Source organism: Poecilia reticulata, chromosome 21, assembly GCF_904066995.2.
Source record: "Poecilia reticulata chromosome 21, P_reticulata-male-v2, whole genome shotgun sequence".
NCBI lineage: Eukaryota > Metazoa > Chordata > Actinopteri > Cyprinodontiformes > Poeciliidae > Poecilia > Poecilia reticulata.
The window spans coordinates 14,374,377-14,393,813 of NC_088850.1; the positions used below are offsets into that span (position 1 = coordinate 14,374,377).

Here is a 19,437-nt window from a genome sequence, read left to right on the forward strand (position 1 = left end):
CAGGATGTTTCCTCAGGGTAAAACACACGTACACACGCACCATGTTAAATTTGCTCCCTTTCTGTTCTAGAACTCATACGTATCCACACACAGCACATCCAAAATGTCTGCATGTCATTTTAAGTTTCCAAGTGAACATCAGTGTATGATGGCTTGTAAATTCAGAATGTTAGTGGAGTTTTTTTACGTTGTCCTGAGAGAAATCCTGATGCTCTTGCCTGCACCAGGAGCTGCGGGAGAAGCAGACGAAGCAGCAGGCCGTCCTGGATGACCTGCACAGAATCAAAGAGGAGAAGCTGAGGGAGCTGCAGAAACGCAGGGAGGAGGAGAGCGAGCGGAGGAGGAGAGAGGAAGCAGAAGCAGCAAGGTGCATCTCTTAAATCAGTCCCTCCCCCCGTCTGCGTCTCTCGTGTGAAACCGTGCGTTTTGTCACCTAAGCCAGAGAAAACACAGCTTTCGTTCTTGCAGGCTGGCGAAGCTGGAGGAGGAAAAGCGCGAGCAGGAGCGGAGAGAACAGGAGAAGAGGGAGAGGGAGGAGGAGGAGGCACGGCAGAGGAGGCTCCAGGAGGAGCAGAGGGCCAGGCAGAGGGAGGAGGAGGAGAGGGAGGCGCAGGCTCGCCTCCGAGCGGCTCAGGAGAAGGCGCAGGAGGAGGAGAGGAGACGGAGGGACGAGGACGAGAGGAAGAAGAGGGAGCTGGAAGAGGAGATGAAACAGAAGGAAATGGAGGAGGAAAAGAGGAAGAAAGGAGAACCGGAGAGAGGAGCAGCCCAGCTGACCTCATACAGAGCCCTGTACTCCTTTCTCGCCCGCAACACAGATGAGCTGAGTATAGATGCAGACTGTGTCATAGAGGTGAGAGACGCGCACTCTGCTAAATAAGCTCTTCGCTCTGCCAGCAAAGTGTCCCGAGCAGCAGCTCAAGCCAAAACATAATCTACCCTCTGAGAGGTTTTCTCTCCTTTTGCGTCTTATTTTCTCCAAACACAACATTGCTAATTCACCCCAAGAATCCACTACATCTTCCCGAAGGGTTTTTGTGGTAGTGACAAAAAATATATATATTTATTTACTTTTCACCCAGTAATTTGTATTTTCAACAATGTCTTCACTGTAGCACGTCTGTGTGGCGGGTGCCCGAAACGCTAAAGCGTCTTGTGTTCATCGCCTGACCGTCAGCCTTTTAGCTTTGAATTACTGAGGTTAAAGTGCGTTTCTCGTGATGCAGGTGGACGAGCACACTGTCGGCGAACCCGGCTGGCTGTGTGGGAATTACCGAGGAAAAAGGGGCTGGTTCCCCCAGAGCTATGCAGAGAAATGTCCCACGCCTCCCACCTCTGAGACGGCCCCTGCCTCATCAAGTCTTCCTCCTCGAAACCCAAGGAAGTGAGAAGCAGCGAAATCCAATCGGTGCTGTTGGTCACACTTCTACTTCCTAAGTAGGAATGTGTGGCAGTCCCATTAGGCCTCAGTGATACCAGAGCGATCTCTCCTTTCCTGTTTTATCTAGAAACGCTGCCGTGGATGCCACAGAGGACAGCAGGGTTCCTCTGTTCTCAGTTGCTTCACAGGTGAGGCAAGCTTGACTAAGTTGTGTTTTAATCCCAGACACATCACTGTATTAATGCTGCTGTTGCACTGTTTCTTGTCATGCCTCACATTGGTGTATCTGAAAATGTATTTCACGTTTTTACGAAATACTGCAAGCTGAAAAACATACACAAATTATTATTTTTTTTTCAATATTTAAATAAAAGTCTATGCACAAAAATTAAGGTGGTCCAAGTGTTAAAGAATTACCTGAATTTATGAAAAAATAGTGCTAACTCCCCTGCAATGTCAGACACTCCAAGCATCCATCATGGCCAAGTGAGTTAATCTTCATCAGTGCAGACAGAGCTTCTGCATAGTTTAGCATGAGATTAAGTAAACTTGTTATTGGGTCATTGCTGTACATTTAAGTGCACATACATTAGTACATACTGTTTTAATTTAACAACTACTTCACTTGGCTAGCATGTTAGTAGAGATGACAGCTCTTTATGCAAACAAATGTGAAAAGATTCAAAAGGTATAAATACTTCTGCAGGGTGCCATAAATATTCTTTTTGGTTACATTAGTCATGATTAGTGACTTTAGCTGTCACTAATCATGGTCTCTCTGGGCTCCTGTATTTTGCCTCTCTAGTCCACGGTTCTCCTCGCCGCTCGAGCCGTCTCTTCGTGGTCGCCCGCTTCAGAAACTCACCTCAATTTCTCGCCGGACATGGGCGGAGCCCTGCTGAGCTTCTCGCAGGGCGACCTCATCAGCGTGCTCCAGCAGAGGGACGACTGGTGGCTGGGACAGCTCAACGGGGCGCGGGGATGGTTCCCAAAAAGCTACGTCACTCCGGAGCTGGGTGGCAACGCCGAGTACGAAGACGCGCACCGGAACACAGACTTAAGTGTAGCGTTGAAATGCAAACGATTGCCGGACTCTAATGAATGTGTTATTCTAACTGCAGCGTGGACACAACGGACACAAGTGTTCAGCTAGAAGGTGAGTTTCATTCATCATCCTGTCTGTTCAAAAGCGAAAAAAACTAAATAATCACAGCTGTGCCAGAATGCCTTTGTATGGACTCTTTATAGTTTGTTCTGATCAGAGTCTGTCTGAAATAGAGTATGTGGCCCTGTACACATACGAGAGCCCAGAGGCGGGCGACTTGACGTTTGACGAAGGAGACGTAATTATGGTGACGGAGAGAGAAGGGGAGTGGTGGAGAGGATGCGTCGGTGACCAGACGGGATTGTTTCCCTCCAACTACGTCCGTCCTGTTGAGCCAGAGGTGAGAACAAGCTGGTCGCTTTTCAAAACGACGTGGTGTAGCTCCATATCCTGATGTCTATAGAAATGCAGTTATGTCAAATAATTATATTTCCGAATGCCATAGAAAATGATGCCTCCGTTGAACAGTACAGCTTCTTGTGAAAGTTTTTTTTTTTTCATTTCCATTTTCAATTTTCTACATTTTGCTTCAACCATATTCTATTGAAACTGTGTCTAATTGGCTTGTGTATTTGTATTTATTCCCTAAAGAAAATACTTTGAAAAACCACTTTTTGCCCCAACAAGTCTGTTAGGAATGCTGCACTATTAGGTGGGTAGGTGGGTAATTAGGTGGGTATAAAGGGGCTGAATACAACTGTACAACATACTTTTATTTATATATATATATATATATATATATATATATATATATATATATATATATATATATATATATATATATATATATATATATATATATATATATATATATATATATATATATATATTACAGTTTTATTCTTTATTTTGATTCTTGACGTGAAATGTTAATAAAATACACATGAATTTTCTTTTTTGTAACTAAGACATTTTGTTGCACGATAAATGTTTTTAGTAATAAATAAAAAATAATCTAAGATTAGTCGTTTCCTACACATTACTGCTATATCCTAACGCCTTTTATTTTATCATTTCGCTAACTAATTTCAGGCATCAAAACCCGGAGTTTCAAGCAAAAAACCCGGTGAGGAAACGGCCTTTCGCTCTGTTCCACTTCAACTCAAAGACAAACACAGTCAGGTGGACAAATGTTGATTTAATTTCATTGTTGGATATTTCTGCTTGATTACCAGAGATTGTTCAGGCTGTCACTGCCACAGAGGCCCCCACAGCTTATCAGCTGACTCTGTCTCCAGGACAACTGATTGTGGTCAGAGCCAAAAACTCCACCGGGTGGTGGCTCGGGGAACTGCAGGTCAGACGTCACAGACTTGGATCCTATTTTTAAATATGACTGTGTATAAATATTTTTGTGTTTGTTAACCAAAAGACTTTTTCTAAATATCACATTTACCTCTGGTTGCTGCACAGTGAGTTTGGTGTGGCTAATTATCATAGTTTTCTTTTTTGTTTGTTTGTTTTTCTACTGTGTAACGAGCTCAGTCATTAATTTCATTGATAGCCAATGGTAGCTCAGTGTATGTTGCTGCTTTAATCATTATAAGTAAAAAGTAAAGAAAATAATAAATTAATAAATATTCTTTTTTTTTTAAATTGTGAAGACGTTTTTTGAAAAATTAAGTCATATTTTTCACCAAATTATTTTTTTTATATATTTTTATCTTTCACTATCAATATTTTGAGTTTTTTTTCTGACCAGGAACCCACACATATTTGGGATATACATTTTTGATTTCTTGTTCCTTTGAAATTGTAAAGAATTTCATTTTTCATTTAGAATCCAAAACAGATGAAGCTGTTGGAAGAAAAAAAACGGACTCCTGGTCTCTATTTTTCATACTTCCAGGCTCGGGGCAAAAAGAGACAGAAAGGCTGGTTTCACTCGTCCCACGTCAAGCTTCTGGGACCGTCCAGCACCAAGACCTGCCTCTCCCCTCTGCCAGGTGACTGCCACCACACTCTGCACCCAAAAGATGTGTTGCTGTGATGTGTTAGGAGTAAACGTTGAGTTTACTCCTAAATGCATGTGTCTGATATAACCTGCACTCGTCTCCCTCCTTGTAAGCTGACTCCTCGTTAACACGCCGTGTTTCTCCCTCCTGTGTATCCCAGTGTGCCAAGTTATCGCAATGTATGACTACGGTGCTGCTAATCAGGACGAGCTGAGCTTCTCCAAGGGTCAGCTCATCAACATCCTCGACAAGACCAACCCCGACTGGTGGAAAGGTGAAACCAACGGGGTCACGGGCCTGCTGCCCACCAATTACGTCAAGATGACAACAGAGTCAGACCCCAGCCAGCAGTGTAAGTAAAACTCATGCTTTTGTTATTTATTTATTTTTTTGCCTTTTGAACAAATAATTCTCGTGGGAAAAATGTTTCTTCTGTCGCAGCGTTTAAGAGAAAAAGCTGTAATTGACACCAGCAGCTGTGCGAGAGCTTCCTCTAATGAGAAAACAAAAGCTGCAAATACAGAGAAACACGTTGAAAGTTTTGCTTTCTTATCGGTTACCTTGGTTTGATCCAGGTACATTAAATTCCTCATCCTTACCAGAGCCTGGAGATGGTCATGGTAAGCCAGATTTTTTATTCCGTCGCAGAGGGAGTTGGTGTTCTCCGGCGCTTAAAAGGCCTGATCCCAGACATTTCTCGCCGATCGTTGCAGAAACTAATGAGTAATTTCAACCTTTGCAAGTAACAAATTTGGGAAAAAGGAGGAATCGGGCTTTTTAAGCTTATCCTGCTTCAAAGATCATTTAAAGGAATAATACAACATATTCATGATGAACTTTTTTGCCACGAGTCTCTTGAACTCTTTAAATTCATCGATCTCTGGGCAAAAAAGTTAAATGTAATTTCTATAATTTTAGATTCCTTGCAATTTACTATGACAATCAATCAAGAAGAAAAATCACAAAATCACTGATAACTTGCCACATTAATCATTTCGCTCACATTTCTGGAAATTTAATTGAAGCGGTGATTCCACTGGACATGCAGCTTTGATTTATGAATGCAGCACTTTCTACAAATATTCAAACTTCTTTACCTGGTTTTTTGGAGTTTTTTTGTTTTTTTTACATATATCTCAACACATTACAATCACAATTTGTAACATAATTTTACATCATCGGTCCAGACAAAGCAGTACCTAATTTTGAAACGGAAGGAAAATGAAGCGTGTCTTTGAAATTGTGTCCATTTCCTTCCAGCTCATAATGATGTACCACAAATAAGTAAAACACACAAGAAGGTCTTGGTTGTGACGTGACAAAATGAAGCAAACTCAATATTTTACCAAGATGCTGTGGCTGGGCTTAGGCATCTGTTTAATGAGCGGCGCGCGCTCGAATTAGTATTCATAGGACGTGTGTTTTTCGCCCACCGCAGCAGATTTCTTGTTAACAAGAGCGAACACAGTTGACATTTAATTAGGCTGAGCTCGTCAAAGCCACGCTCGCTAAAAACAATGAAATTTTCACTTTAATGAATGTCTTCCTGACGGACGCACACGCACCCCCCCCACACACACACACACACGCTCTGCGCTACGGCGCAGAAACGAGAGGCGATAAAAGATGGGCACGCACCAGCTCGTAATGATTAGTAACAACATTTACATTTCCAGAAATGCATTATTAATGCATGTGCATGTTAAGACTCATGCATTAATATTAAAACGATATTAACCGTCTGCTGTCTCTCTTCCCCTTTTTTTCCATCTCACTCATCTCCCCGCCTCCTCTACTTCATCCACTTTTTTTTCTCCTTCTGTAGGACAGTAGTGCTGGTTTTCCTCTCTTCTTCTTCTTCCTCCCCTCTTCCTCTGTCTTGCCCCTCCCTCCCTCCTTCCACCACCACCACCACCACCACCCCTGTCTGAGCGAATAGCCCTGAGGCAAAAGGGAACCCGGCAGCCAGCGAGAGCAGAACTGCCCAGCTCCTCACTTTCCTCTTGAATTATTTGGGACTGTGGTGCCCTCTGCTCCTCCTCTGTTACAATTCCTCTTTTGATTGTTTTGCTTCTTACTTTTTCCTGTTAGACTATTGATTTCTTGCCCTTCACTTTCTCCTGTTTCCCTCCACTAATTATGCAGGGTGAGTGTGAGGTGGAGGCAGCTCGACACAAGCAGGGGTGGAGGGAGTTTTGTACCTTTAGCACAGAAATATGGAAAGTCTAGTTTTAATTAAAAAAAACAGTTAGGCCCAAAATCACTAATGTACATGCCAAATTTTGATTCGTTGGGGATTTTTTTTTAAATTAGTGAACCATTTCGTTAATGACTCGGAATGATATAAATGAGTGGCAAATATATCTGATTATTTATTAATACATTTATTATTATATCTGTTGTTAAAAATGCAATACTTATAGATTCCTTTTCAAATCAAAAGCTCAAAAATAGTTTGCACCCAAAAGGACTTCAATAAAACAAATGTAAATGTAACAATACCTTACAGACTGTTAAAAGGGAAAGAGGAGAAAGTAAAAAATACTTCCGAAATATGATCATTTATGTCATTTTAGCCATAAACTTAAAGATCAGTTTCGAAAGTAACAATAAATCAAACTCTGTTATCCATGTGGGTCATTTTGGGCCGAACTCTAAAAGGATCTGGAAGAAATTAGCCGCAAGGTATTAAATATACTGCATAAGTAATTAGTTTTCTACACTAAGCTTGTATATTAGAGGTATAATAGAGGTATAATTCTTGCACTAACACTAAACTTTGCTGAACTGGACCAATGAGAAGATTCACTGTTGTTCAAACCGCCTCCTCGCTGCCACATTGCAACTTCTTGAATGGTATTTTTAAGACTCAGTTCTTAGGCGCTCTTATTTGCATTACTGCTTCATAGTAGTTTCAATTTCAAGTACTCAACTGTGATATCACCAGCAAAAAAAAAAAGAGAGAGAAAAAAAACATAAGCGTACAAAGCAACATCGTAGACACTGAAAGGACAGCGCTTGCCTTTCAGTGTAAGTTTTGCCAAGTTTGAACCTCAGAGACTTGAGCTATCAGCTGAGTCTTCCGCGGCTCTTTTTGCTTCATTTCTTCTGCTACTTTTTTTTTTTTTTTTTTTTTTTTTCATCTACCCCTATGCAATCATCAGGAGAGGGCTCTCCGATGTGAGAGGTGCTTTAATTTAACGCAGTCTTCTTGGTAGCACCCTTTTTAGCGTCGCTTCGTATGTTGTGTTCGTTCGTGCGCTGCAGCTACAACGTGCCTCACTCAGCGCGGCAGCTGTAAATACAACATTAAAGGACTGATAATAAAAGAGGATTTTGACACGTGTGTTTGTGGAGCGTTTTTATGTGCTTTGCTGTGTGCCGTCCACCTCTTATGCTTGTGTGAATCTGTGTGTATTTGCACGTGCATGCGTTTGCGTGTGTGTGTGAAACAGGGTGTGCAGACCTGATCACGTTGGACACAATGACTCCTCAGGAAAGGAAGAGACAGGGTTATATTCATGAGCTCTTCCACACTGAGGAGACGTATGTGGATGATCTGGAGCTGGTCCTAGAGGTACAAAACAAATGTTTTTTTTTTGTTTGTTTGTTTTTTTAGACTAATTGAATTTCTTGATCTACAATGGGTTAATTGACTTTTTGGACTGTTGACGGGTGCTCAGGTATTCCACAAGCCCATGTCCGAGTCAGGTCGCCTGACAGAAGCCGAGATGGCAACGATCTTTGTCAACTGGAGGGAGTTGATAATGTGCAACACCAGATTGCTCAAGTAGGTACCACGTGTCACAGTCTAACGCAGCCTTATGAAAGTATTTGTAGCCCTCGAAGTCTTCCGTTGTGGTGGAGTCTCACACAAAATTCCCAGAGGTTCGAGTAGGTCACGTGGAAAGATGTGACAAAACTTCCAAGCGGCACAAACACATTTTTGCGAGGTGCCGGCGTGTTGAAGAACAGAATCTGCAAAACGTGTAAAGCATCCTCACCATTTGTGTGCTCCAGTGCTCTGCGTGAACGCAAGCAAACGGGAGGAGAGAACATGCCGGTTCAGCTGATCGGAGACCTGCTGGCTTCGGAGCTCGCTCACATGCAGCCGTACGTTTGCTTCTGCTCCTCCCAGCTCAACGCTGCCGCTCTCCTGCAGGCCAAAACCCACAGCCAGCCTGAGTTCAAAGATTTCCTCAAGGTACAAATGACGAGCATTCGATTCACAGGGGCAAATGTTTTTTTGTTTTTTTTCATGATATCTATTTTTTCTAATATTTTCCCTCCTTTTTGAGCAGAAGGTTGCCACAAACTACCGCTGCAAAGGAATGCCACTGTCCAGCTTCCTGCTGAAGCCCATGCAGAGGCTCACCCGCTACCCTCTGCTCATAAAGAATGTACATTCATCACATCCTGTTTATCGCCATCTCTCTCCTTTCTCCTTCACTTCCTGTGGTAACCTTGCGCCTTGTTGTCTTCCCGTCGCTCAGATCCTTGAGCACACTCCAGACGGCCACGAGGACCGCGAGCCGCTCCGAGAAGCCCTGGAGCGAGCCGAGGAGCTGTGCTCTCAGGTCAACGAGGCGGTCAGAGAAAAGGAGAATGCTGACCGTCTGGAGTGGATACAGAACCACATTCAGTGTGAGGGTCCTATAGAGGTAAGCCCACTCAAACGTGGCAGATGCGTGTCTTTGTCGAGCCAGTGCTTAAAGGGGGCAACGAGCTAATGTTTTTCGGTGTCTGGAAAAACCTCACATTTGACGTGCACCGCGCCGTTACCTAGCAACCCGAGCGAAGCCCAGCCCCATCACCTAGCAAGCCAAGCGGAGCTCCAGCACATTTGGTCAGCTGGTTTTACTCATGTGTACACTGTACAATGGCTGCTGGAAAAGACAAATGTTATATTGTTGACTTCCCATTCAAAAAACCCCTTGCTGCTTTGTTGTTGGTGTGCAGGAAGTCCCACTTTTGCTTTTCAAGATGTATAGTTGTACAATTGCACATCTGTTTGCAGCCGTTTTCACGTGCGAGTGTAAAACATTGAGTTGAGGGGTGTGGTCACCCGCAGTTTATTTGAATTTAAAGGGACAAGCGACCTTGAAGCAACTAGAAATGGAAAGAACTGAGCAGACTAAAATCTCATTATCTGAGAAGGATTTTGTGCAAAACATGTAATGACCAAGTTTTGTAGAGCCCGTAGACCCATCCTAACTTGTTCAAGAGAGCATAATAGGTCACCTATAAGCTTCTCTCCATCTGTATTGCAGCACCTGGTCTTCAGCTCTTTGACCAACTGCCTCGGGCCCCGCAAGCTGCTCCACAGTGGTCGGCTGTTCAAAACCAAAAGCAGCAGAGAGCTTTGGTCTTTCCTCTTCAATGATTTCCTCCTCCTCACACACAGCGCCAAGCCCTTCTCCTCCTCAGGATCAGAAAAACTGTTCAGCCCCAAAACCAACATACAGCTAAAGATCTACAAGACGGTACGCCTTGCAGGGAAGGCCTCTGAAGAGGGAGGGTTTTTCTCGTTGTTGTTGTTTTACACATTGTGTGTCTTCCCAGCCGCTGTTTCTCAATGAGGTTTTGGTAAAAATGCCGGCGGACCCGTCCAGCGATGAGCCGCTCTTTCACGTCTCGCACATTGACCGCGTCTACACCCTGAAAACGGAGACTTTAAGCGAGAGGTACTCATGAGCGGATTCTGCTCTGCAAAGCACTGTGACCCGCAGTAATGACGATACCGTGGGTTTTAACACGTCTTCTTTGTTTTGGTAGGACAGCGTGGGTCCAGAAAATTAAAGCAGCCTCTGAACATTTCATAGAAACAGAGAAGAAAAAGAGAGAGAAGGCATACCAAGGTTAAACACATACTATCGGTCGCATTTGCAATCTGTCTGAATGCTCAACTCGAGTGGGATTCTTGCAGAAGCATTCACAATTTTAAGAGATATTAGGAGTGTTGTGTGAATGAAGACTAGATCGAAGTTTTACTGACTTGAACACAACAAGGCAACAAGTTCTTGAAGACTTTTGTCAGATTCTGTTCCAACACAGTCTCAGGTTTTGCAAAGTCTGCCTTTAATGCACATGTAAAATCTATAATTCCTTAAATGACATTTTAACTAAACGGTTAAATCTGTTTACAGACCTCATAAGCAAATACCATCCTGACTGAAAAAAAAGACTGAAAGTTACTGAGTTCTGAGAAAATCCAATATAAAGACATGAATTAAAATATTAAAAAAATACACAAAGATTAAATTCCTTTACTAGAGTTTTTTGTAATGGACATATATAGCTTTTACTCCAAACTCTTCAAACTCTAAGCCTGAATTGCTTGATATAAGAACCTGCTTTAACACGTTCTACACAATGAGCAAAATGTGTCCTTTGTTTACGCCAATCCTTTTCTATTCCTTTCAGCACGCTCCTTAAAGTCTAGTGGAATAGGTCGCTTGCTGGTGACGGTCATAGAAGCTCAGGAGCTGAAGGCCTGCAAGCCCAACGGTGAGACAGAAACAACAGAAGGCAAATCAGTTTCCGTCGATTAATAATCAACGTCAAAAGAAGCTGAAATCGACCTCCCTCTTTAGGTAAGAGCAATCCATACTGTGAGCTGACCATGGGGGCTCAGTGCTACACGTCGCGGCCGGTCTTGGACACGCTGAACCCAAAGTGGAACTTCAATTGTCAGTTCTTCATCAAAGACATCTACCAGGACGTCCTGAGCATCACTGTGTTCGAGAAAGACCAATTCTCACCCGACGGTCAGTGATGTGTGATAACACAAGATGTGTCGGCCTTCAGTCGTTTTCTAGTTAAAGGAGCAGCTAACTGCTAAGTTAGCGGTACTTTCTAGAGAGAACACAAACTTGAAAGCAGCAACAATTAAACTTTTGTCTTAGATATGTAAATACTTCCTTTAATTGTATCCTGGAATAATTAAAGATTTCTCAAAATGGAAAAATTAAATTATTAAAAAAAAATAAAAAATGGAAGCCATAAAATATGATGTTGTCCAAATCTAAAGTTTATGTATGTGTTGTCTTGACTGGATTTTGCTATTGTACAAACTGTCAATTATAGCTGGTAAATGTGATTTAGATTAATAAACTCTTATTGTTTGATCTCAGCCGAATAATAGATTATTGGTCTGTGAGTGGATGTACTTACGTATTTGAAACTGTATGTTTAATTATGGTTATTTTAAAGCTTACGCCAAAAATAAATGCGGCACATTTAATTTTATTTGTACAAAAGTAATACTGTAAAGTAATTCTGGCTCAAAAAACAAATAGGAAGTCATTTAAACCGTAGTATTACCTTAACATTAACAATTACATTTAAAAGAGATGTGCAGGTGATTCTGGATGAGTCTCAAACTCATCCAGATCATTTTTATGTGTTACTGTTTTCGTCTTTTCGCCAATTTTGTTCTAAACCAAAATGAATCAAACATCCACCCTGCTAGCCTCAAATATTCACAATCAGCTGAGATTTAGAAGCAGCTGATGACGATGAAGTCTGAAGCCGCTCACTGACGTGACAGATGTCTTTCTCTTCAGATTTCCTGGGTCGCGCCGAGGTTCCTGTGGCGACTATAAAGAAAGACATGGAGAGTAAAGGAGCGGCAACCCGTCGCCTGCTCCTGCACGAAGTCCCAACTGGAGAAGTGTCGGTCAAACTGGACCTCCAGCTGTACGAGGCAACCAAATGAGCCCCGTTGGATATCTGACATTTGGATTATTGACAGAGGAGATTTATGTGCTGAAAGTGCCTGTCTGGTGTAAACTATTCAGCTAAATAGTCTGGGTTCTGCTGTCCTTGCTGTGTTTTACATTAGCAATCAAGACGTTTTATAACCGATTCCGGTCTTAAATCTAGCACAAAAAAAAAAAAATTGCCAATATTTTCTTATTCACAGTGAAATCAAAATCTAAAAAAAAAATGCTTTTGAATAAAACCGTATAGTTTTGCTAAATGGGTAAATTTTTGCAACTAAATATATTAACCAATATATTTGAGTTGAGTAGGGCTATTTTATCACCAGCAGAAGAGACGAAATGTCACAAGCATCACTGCCAAATATACATGTAGTTGCACAGTTCCTTCCATGTCGATATGCAGTGCACACAACTTCAACTTGTAATCCTGAACACAACAGAATTTCATCTGAAAATATGCCAATAAATATGCAAAGTAGAATAAATGAAACAGTTTTTGTCCCTTTCACTGTTGCCAAGTAGTTCAGTTATTTGACTCTTGAAGACCTCGGAGGTAGCTTCAAATGAAAGTTTACGTGACGGTTGGCAACGCAAGTAGGTTTTATTTGGGTGCCGTCCCCGGTAAGGGTGAGTTTAGATGCGGTAGACATCTTGGTTGGAAACATTCACAAACCAGAAAACCAGGCAGCTTCTTCGATTTCCTTGACTCCATCCTTTTCTGGAGCACTGATGAATGCAAGAAACAGTTGAGTCTATAAGGCCTGAAGACGCCTGTTAGCCTGAGAGATCAGAGAGTTGGCACAAGAGCAGTCAGTCTGAGGTGGCTCCAACGTTTTACTGGAGACGGGTTTAGATCCTACAGCAAAAGGGGGGGTGAAACATGCAACGTAATAATGCATAACATGATTATTCCTTCTTTTTTTTTTTACTAGGTTTTCTAATCCATCTTATTTAAACTAGCAACTGACTACAGCTCATGTTACCTGCTTGACCAGCGGTGATTAGTCTCTTTTCTCTTAGTTTTCTTTTTAATTGAAGACTTAATTGGCGCATCTCCTTTGAGCCTGATGTTCTTATCTATGGATGGAGGAGAGAATGTAAATGTCGCATCACTGCGTGTTTAAGTCTCTTTATGTCGTTGATGACAGAAGGATGTTTTAGTGATCACCACACTTGAGTTCACCATAAAGGCAGCTAGTGAAAAACTGAGGATCCTCACCATAGATTGACAGTGTAGGAGGTAATGACTGTGCATGATTTGGTGTCTCATGGCGTCCATGAAGTAGCAGGAGGCCGTATGTTTCTCCACTCCGGTCTGGATGGGAAACCACACATGTTCAGTCCAGCGCTTGTGTTTGAGCTCCCTCTTCCTGAGCTCTTCTGTGTTTGTCTGAGTCAGGAAAGACTCTATCTCCTACAAAAACAAACAAACAAACAAACAAAAAAAACAGGGAGATTTCAGCCAGAATGAGAGGAGCAGGTGAATAGTATGCAACCATGTCAGATCCCTCCAACTCTTTGTATGTTTTGTTGTATTAAAAACACAAGCTTCTCTGTATTTGGGTGCAATCTGTGTGATGCATCAAAACGAAGTAGGACGTTTGTCATGAACAAGGAAAACGATGCATGCCTTTACCAACTTTTTTGACACCTTAACCCTGAAAAAATGCCGATGTAAAAACGGAACGCAGGCATTCCGCTGCTTGTTAAGATGCAATCTGTAAAGTGTGTTATGTATTTGTATTCAGGCCCCTGGTCCAATTAAAATGTAGAACCCCTTTCTGTGCAACTACAGCACAGAAAGTGATATAGTTGTGCCTTGACCAGCTTGGGGCATCTTAAGACTGAAATCGTAGACCATTCTTCTTTACAAGACAGCTCAGACTCAGACTGGTTGAATGAAAAGTGTTTATGGACATTTCTGAGTCTTGAATCTGAGATTTATGCTCATTTAACTCTTAGACTTTTTTTTTTTTTTTTGCCAAATATTTTTGAAAACCATGTTTCACTTTTTTTTTTCCAATTCACAATTATGTGTTGGTCTGGAAATGTCAGTTCAAACGAAACATTTTCAAGGCATCGTACGCCATGCCTTACCTTCATGATCCCATTGTCTCGGTTCGATAAAGGCTGAAGTAATTCTTGTACTTCCTCGTTCTCCGCTTTTATCTTGGCCTAAGCAGCAACACAAGAAGTGAGAAAACACACAGGCTTTTTATGTGTACAGGAACGGTAAGCTGGTACGAATGTAGTACCTGCAGTTGCCTGAAGGAGGGATGACAGAGCTGATCCTGTTTAAAGCCGTGCCTTGACCCGCAAAAAGACGGGACCAGATTCCATGTTCCCGGTTTGATACACACCGGACTGCTCTTTGCCCTCACTCGCGGCTGAGCTATACTCCAACCCCGTCCTGTGGTTCCTTTCACAGCAGCCATGTGGTCCTGAAACATGATTTGTATGAATTAGGTAGCCTGTCAGTGCTTTCAAATAAAGGGATCAGTTAAATATCCGGATACTTTCAGTTGTTTATAAGCAGAACCTAGTCAGTGGCTTACAGGTAAAGCGGTTTGCTACCACATCCAGTTTAAAGATGCAAAATAGAGGAATGAAAAATAGGCATCGTTAAACATAAATCCATCACTGAATGAGTGCCACCCAGATCTCACAGAACATGGAACATAATCACTCAGGGGAGAGCTGGAGTCAGCACAACAGGTACAGCCCATCACAGCCTGGAAACATGATCTGCTTACTGTTGCTATGCAAATACTGCCAATTGAACATGAATGTTATTTCACAGAATTCATGCAGTTTTGAATATAAGTGTATAAGGACAGTGTGTTTCTTCCTGTAGTCCAACATAAGTTGAAGCATCCCTCAGAAACCTAAGATCTTTTTTTTTATTCATTTAGCTGCTCATCTAGAATACCCCCCTCACCCCCCACCCACACACACACACACACACACACACACAGCCTCCCTGACATTCGCAGACTGGTGATAAATTATTAGTTGAGTTTACAGGCTTGCACTCTTAGTTAGAGCAGTGGAAAATGAGCATCAAAGTACATGAAATACTACGCTACATTATAGTGGGTAGTGCAGTGAGACTATACATATTCAGAAAGTTAAAGTATGATTGCAGAACCTTCAACTTTCAGCATCATCATTTTGAAATGTAGAAATTGCCTTGGAATCTTTTTCTGCTATTTGCTGAAAAACTTGAAGGTTCTGTGATATTTTTGCTTAATAATCTCACTACACTTTCCACTTTTTAGATTGCTGCAATTTAAAAAACCTACTTTTCTGCATAACATATTTAGGGTTTCCACCCTAAATATGGAAATTAATTCTGCTTCATATCACGATGGACAAGGGAAAATAATATATCTTACTTATCCTAAAAAATAAAAATAAAACTGATGTTAAGTTTTGACTAAACAAAAGAACAATGCAATTTAGGTATTTAATAAAATAATTTCAATTAACTGGTTTGAAATATTTTCCGAGGTAAATTGAGTTGAGTTCAAGTTTTTAACCACATGGTATTTCAAAATGGTTGCACTCTCATTTTTATTTGCTAATACTGTTGAACTTCAATGCCAGTGACTGATACCAAAATGAACACAAAATGCTGTCCATAAAAACGACTCATCGAAAAGTAGTTAAAGGTCAATTTTAGAGTTTCATTTGTTCAGGAAGCGCACTTGCCACTCACAATATGGCGAACGTTACGCCCTACCGTTTCAACTAGCAATCAAGTGTTCCTCCTCTTCGTCTTTTGTCGCAGAATTAAACCTAAATATTCTCACACATCATAGAGCTTATGGGTTTCTAACTATTCCAACAGAGCAGACTTTAACTTGCATAGGAAGGAGGAGGGAGCCAAGCTTCTCTTCAGCCTCCAAGTGTCCTACCAACCTGAGGCTTTCCGTTACCATGACGACCGCGGAACGCACCGAAACGGCTTTGAATTTGAACGTCTCAGTCTGGTTGGGCCTTATTGGAATATGTTTGTGGATAATAACTGGACCTGTTTACATAAAGCGTCCGTGTTTAGGCACGTACAATTATAAATGTACAATTATAAATAAATTGTACATTTATTTATATAGGCTTCCTTATAAACCAGGTGTGAATACTTTGCAGTGCAGCTGGAAAGAGAACCTGAACAGAGGAGTTGAGGGAAAATTACCAATGACATGAAATGACATGAGACTTATATAGAACCAGGACCTTCAAAGATACTTTACAATGAAATTAGCCATTCCCATTCACACACACATTCACACACTGACTGCTGGATTGTAGGCACCGCGCAGCTGCCCTGGGCCAGATTGTAAATAGAGAAATACACACGAAGGGTATGGAGGACCAAAACTGACATAATTAAAAACAAAAGCAGAAATTTGTATTGTTTGTTGTTCCTTTTCCTTACACCCTCCATATAAGGGAACTGCAGAAAAACACCAAAGACTAATGATATAATGAGAATCTAAACCAAAACTCTGGGAACACAAAAAACTAAGCTCTTCAACACAAAGAAAGGAACGAAGATCAACAATCTAAAATAAACCAAATACAAAACCAATAGCAGTCCGCATCATTTCATAGTGATTGTGTCTAGGCTGAAACACCTATATTGCAACACTATTTTTGAGAAACTAAACTTCTTGTTTTTACTAGTTGTATGTATACGATAATCATTCAAATAAATGATGTATAATAAATCTGAAATGATTCCTCTTTTGAAGAAAATTACTGAAGAATATAATTTTTCAAATAATCCAGCAAATTTATGCCATTCAATTTTTTTTCAGCAGGGTTGCCGTTTCCCTTAAGCAAAGGCATTCACAATACACTTTTAGAAATGCCTTTTTAATATATCATCCCCCAATTTTAGTTTCTTAACAAAAATAAATAACATCCCATTGCCGAAAATATTGAAAGAGATTAAGAGGAAAATTTTTGACTATGTGACTGAGTTAATGCATGGTTTGTTCTTAATGAACGGTTTGTTCTTAGACGAGCTTCACAAACATGTGACGTGACAACAGTTAATTTCTTTACATGAGCTCTTAACGTAGTTCCACTGAATCAATTTATCAGCAAGTTAAGCTGATAAATTGATGTTGATGTTTATCATTTTGAGATGATCATACCAGCCTGTCTCCACATAAATAAAAAGACTGACTCAAATTTGTCAGTACTTTTTAATGAGATTTATTGAAAGGATATGCCTGCACAGCCTGGGAACCGAACTGAACTCAAGAGGTCACCTTCAAGACATCAACATTAATACTCTAACACCGAACCTGGGGTCCTGGACATTCAAATGTGCAAGGATACTTTTTATTTAGCTACAAAAGCAGATCATTTTACATTAAAAGAATGGAGACAACAAGGATAGAACTCATGCTTGAAGCTTCTTCAGAGCTGCAGGCCTCAAAAGCAGGCAGTCGAGACAGCCTGCAGGAGGTCTAAGGTCTTAATGCTAAGGAGTTCTTATTAGGTGACCATTTGGACACCTTCAGAGAAAGCGCCTGTGACATGTTTGGGTATTAACTGCGCACAGACAGGCGGGGCAGGGCTTGGCCAGGTCACAGCATATCTTTTCACCTCTTTCTTACTTTCTTTTTTGTTGGTGGATCCGGGACGGGACAGGGGGGAGGCCACATGGACTGGTGGACTTGGTTGGCAGCGAGTATCGCCCTACTCTGGATAGTCTGCTTCATAGACGGTAGGTGGAAGCCGTTGGTAGACATCCGAGAGTTTTACTTACTTAGATATGTGGCGAGGCTGCTGCCGTAAAGTCAAACTTTACTTTGGTTGCAGTTACCGTTGGTGTTAGAAGGTAAAACAAAGAAATTAATCTTATAAATGGGGTTTATTGTGATTAAATCAACTTCAGCGACTATCTGATCCAGAGCTGACAAGCAGTGGATCTGTGCTTCCTCTTTATGTGACTAGAATAGGTGAACAAGAACACGTCATCACATTTTAAAGTTTTAAAATGTTAGTTATTAGCCAAGTAAAAAAACAAAAAAACACCCTTGTTGGAAAAAACCTCAAAATTTGTGAATTCTTTTAAGTTTGTAATATTGGTCGTTTTGTTCTGCGTGGGTTTGTCTGAGCAGCCTTTAATCCAGGAGCACACACTGTTTGTAATGGTTTGTGACACTAGTCACAGAGTTAAATTAGTCTCCAGCTGACCCGGCTCCCGTCTTATCTCCAGGTAACACCGTGCTTGAGCTGCGGCTGCTCTTCCATGCTCTCACCAAAGCTGCTTGCCACCTGTACCTGGCCCTGCTCCCGCTGCGCAGGGCCGCCACCCACTTCGCCGACTGCGCTCGGTATCTGCTCAGTCATGCCCAGCAGAGTCCGTCCCTCCAGCACGGATACCTTCACCAGGGCCAGCAGCAGCAGCAGCCGCTGGCCAAGAAGGGCACGCTGCACTTCCTGGAGGGCCTGTGCGTAGTGTGCGAGACGGTGCCCAACCTGATGGGCGCGGCGCTCAGCGTGGGCGCCGCCTTCTGCCACATGCTGCAGGGGGGCTTTTACATCCTGGCCGCGACGCTGCGCACCATCCAGATCAACCTCTTCTCCCAGATGAACGGCGAGAAGGAGAGGTGGGACAAGGAGCGGGTCAGGGCCAAGGAGAGCGAGAAAAAGCTGAATTGCAAAGTGCTGGAGTACATCTCGGTGTTCTGTCAGGACCCCGTCAGCGCTTTACGCATCAAGGTGGACGTGCCACCTGTGTACAGATAAGCTTTTGTCTGCTTAAGTGGCCTTCTCTGAACTGGTCACGGGGTTAAAGGTACACTTGATGGGTTTGATCCGATAGGAGGGACACCTTTGACCACTGGCTTTAACTTACTGTTGAAGTCAACCATCTTACTTGGTTATGGAAGAGGACCACTACCTATGGTGCGTTTTGTTATACCCGTTTCGATTTTGTTGAAATGAAAATAAATCTCTCAAACAAAAGTCAAAGTTGAGATCTCTATAAAAATACTCAATGTTCACTTTAAATCTAGATTGTTGCTTGCAGAACGTCATCTCATGGGCTTTTCAGTTGGTTTTGGAAGTTATTTAATGAAGATTAAATCCAGTTTAAGAGCCTCTGGAAAGTCGCCGCTCACCCATAATTTATAAAAACGCGAACTTGCACAAGATTTATCAACCTCAACCTCAATTCACACAAAGCAGAATTTGACAGTAGAAAAGTTCATTGTCAAGTAACTAAAAGCACAATGAAACATTCAACTCAAT

General features: G+C 41.8%; 3 protein-coding genes across 9 annotated transcripts in view; 2 read left to right on the top strand and 1 right to left on the bottom strand.

The window, feature by feature from the left end:
* itsn2a (intersectin 2a) overlaps nucleotides 1-12,671 on the top strand; it is a 32,807-nt gene extending 20,136 nt beyond the window's left edge. For 4 of the 7 annotated variants that reach the window (XM_008398003.3, XM_008398006.3, XM_008398011.3 and 1 more), the window contains 23 exons: nucleotides 228-367; nucleotides 469-853; nucleotides 1,227-1,384; nucleotides 1,509-1,569; nucleotides 2,187-2,410; nucleotides 2,503-2,537; nucleotides 2,660-2,826; nucleotides 3,519-3,552; nucleotides 3,662-3,783; nucleotides 4,336-4,432; nucleotides 4,602-4,793; nucleotides 5,017-5,061; nucleotides 7,897-8,018; nucleotides 8,125-8,231; nucleotides 8,462-8,645; nucleotides 8,743-8,841; nucleotides 8,935-9,102; nucleotides 9,712-9,924; nucleotides 10,004-10,125; nucleotides 10,217-10,299; nucleotides 10,865-10,948; nucleotides 11,035-11,208; nucleotides 12,007-12,671. In XM_008398003.3, coding sequence (XP_008396225.2) covers nucleotides 228-367; nucleotides 469-853; nucleotides 1,227-1,384; nucleotides 1,509-1,569; nucleotides 2,187-2,410; nucleotides 2,503-2,537; nucleotides 2,660-2,826; nucleotides 3,519-3,552; nucleotides 3,662-3,783; nucleotides 4,336-4,432; nucleotides 4,602-4,793; nucleotides 5,017-5,061; nucleotides 7,897-8,018; nucleotides 8,125-8,231; nucleotides 8,462-8,645; nucleotides 8,743-8,841; nucleotides 8,935-9,102; nucleotides 9,712-9,924; nucleotides 10,004-10,125; nucleotides 10,217-10,299; nucleotides 10,865-10,948; nucleotides 11,035-11,208; nucleotides 12,007-12,158 — 3,168 coding nt within the window. In that variant the 3' untranslated portion in view covers nucleotides 12,159-12,671. The remainder of the gene's footprint in view (nucleotides 1-227; nucleotides 368-468; nucleotides 854-1,226; nucleotides 1,385-1,508; nucleotides 1,570-2,186; nucleotides 2,411-2,502; nucleotides 2,538-2,659; nucleotides 2,827-3,518; nucleotides 3,553-3,661; nucleotides 3,784-4,335; nucleotides 4,433-4,601; nucleotides 4,794-5,016; nucleotides 5,062-7,896; nucleotides 8,019-8,124; nucleotides 8,232-8,461; nucleotides 8,646-8,742; nucleotides 8,842-8,934; nucleotides 9,103-9,711; nucleotides 9,925-10,003; nucleotides 10,126-10,216; nucleotides 10,300-10,864; nucleotides 10,949-11,034; nucleotides 11,209-12,006) is intronic. The other 3 variants (XM_008398004.3, XM_008398007.3, XM_008398009.3) reach the window with 1 other exon arrangement.
* A 76-nt stretch (nucleotides 12,672-12,747) lies between these two features.
* fam228a (family with sequence similarity 228 member A) lies at nucleotides 12,748-16,113 on the bottom strand. Its single transcript, XM_008398012.3, has 6 exons — nucleotides 15,908-16,113; nucleotides 14,421-14,606; nucleotides 14,263-14,340; nucleotides 13,385-13,579; nucleotides 13,149-13,242; nucleotides 12,748-13,021 (listed from the first exon to the last, which is right to left on the bottom strand). The coding sequence occupies exons 2-6, from the start codon at nucleotides 14,598-14,600 to the stop codon at nucleotides 12,918-12,920; spliced, it is 651 nt and encodes a 216-aa protein (XP_008396234.1). The 5' UTR covers nucleotides 14,601-14,606; nucleotides 15,908-16,113; the 3' UTR covers nucleotides 12,748-12,917.
* On the top strand, nucleotides 16,100-19,427 carry LOC145549847 (uncharacterized). The gene is made up of 2 exons (XM_081602841.1): nucleotides 16,100-17,905; nucleotides 18,401-19,427. Exons 1-2 carry the CDS (start codon nucleotides 17,842-17,844, stop codon nucleotides 18,931-18,933), a joined length of 597 nt encoding a protein of 198 aa, XP_081458967.1. The 5' UTR covers nucleotides 16,100-17,841; the 3' UTR covers nucleotides 18,934-19,427.
* The last annotated feature ends 10 nt before the right edge of the window (nucleotides 19,428-19,437 follow it).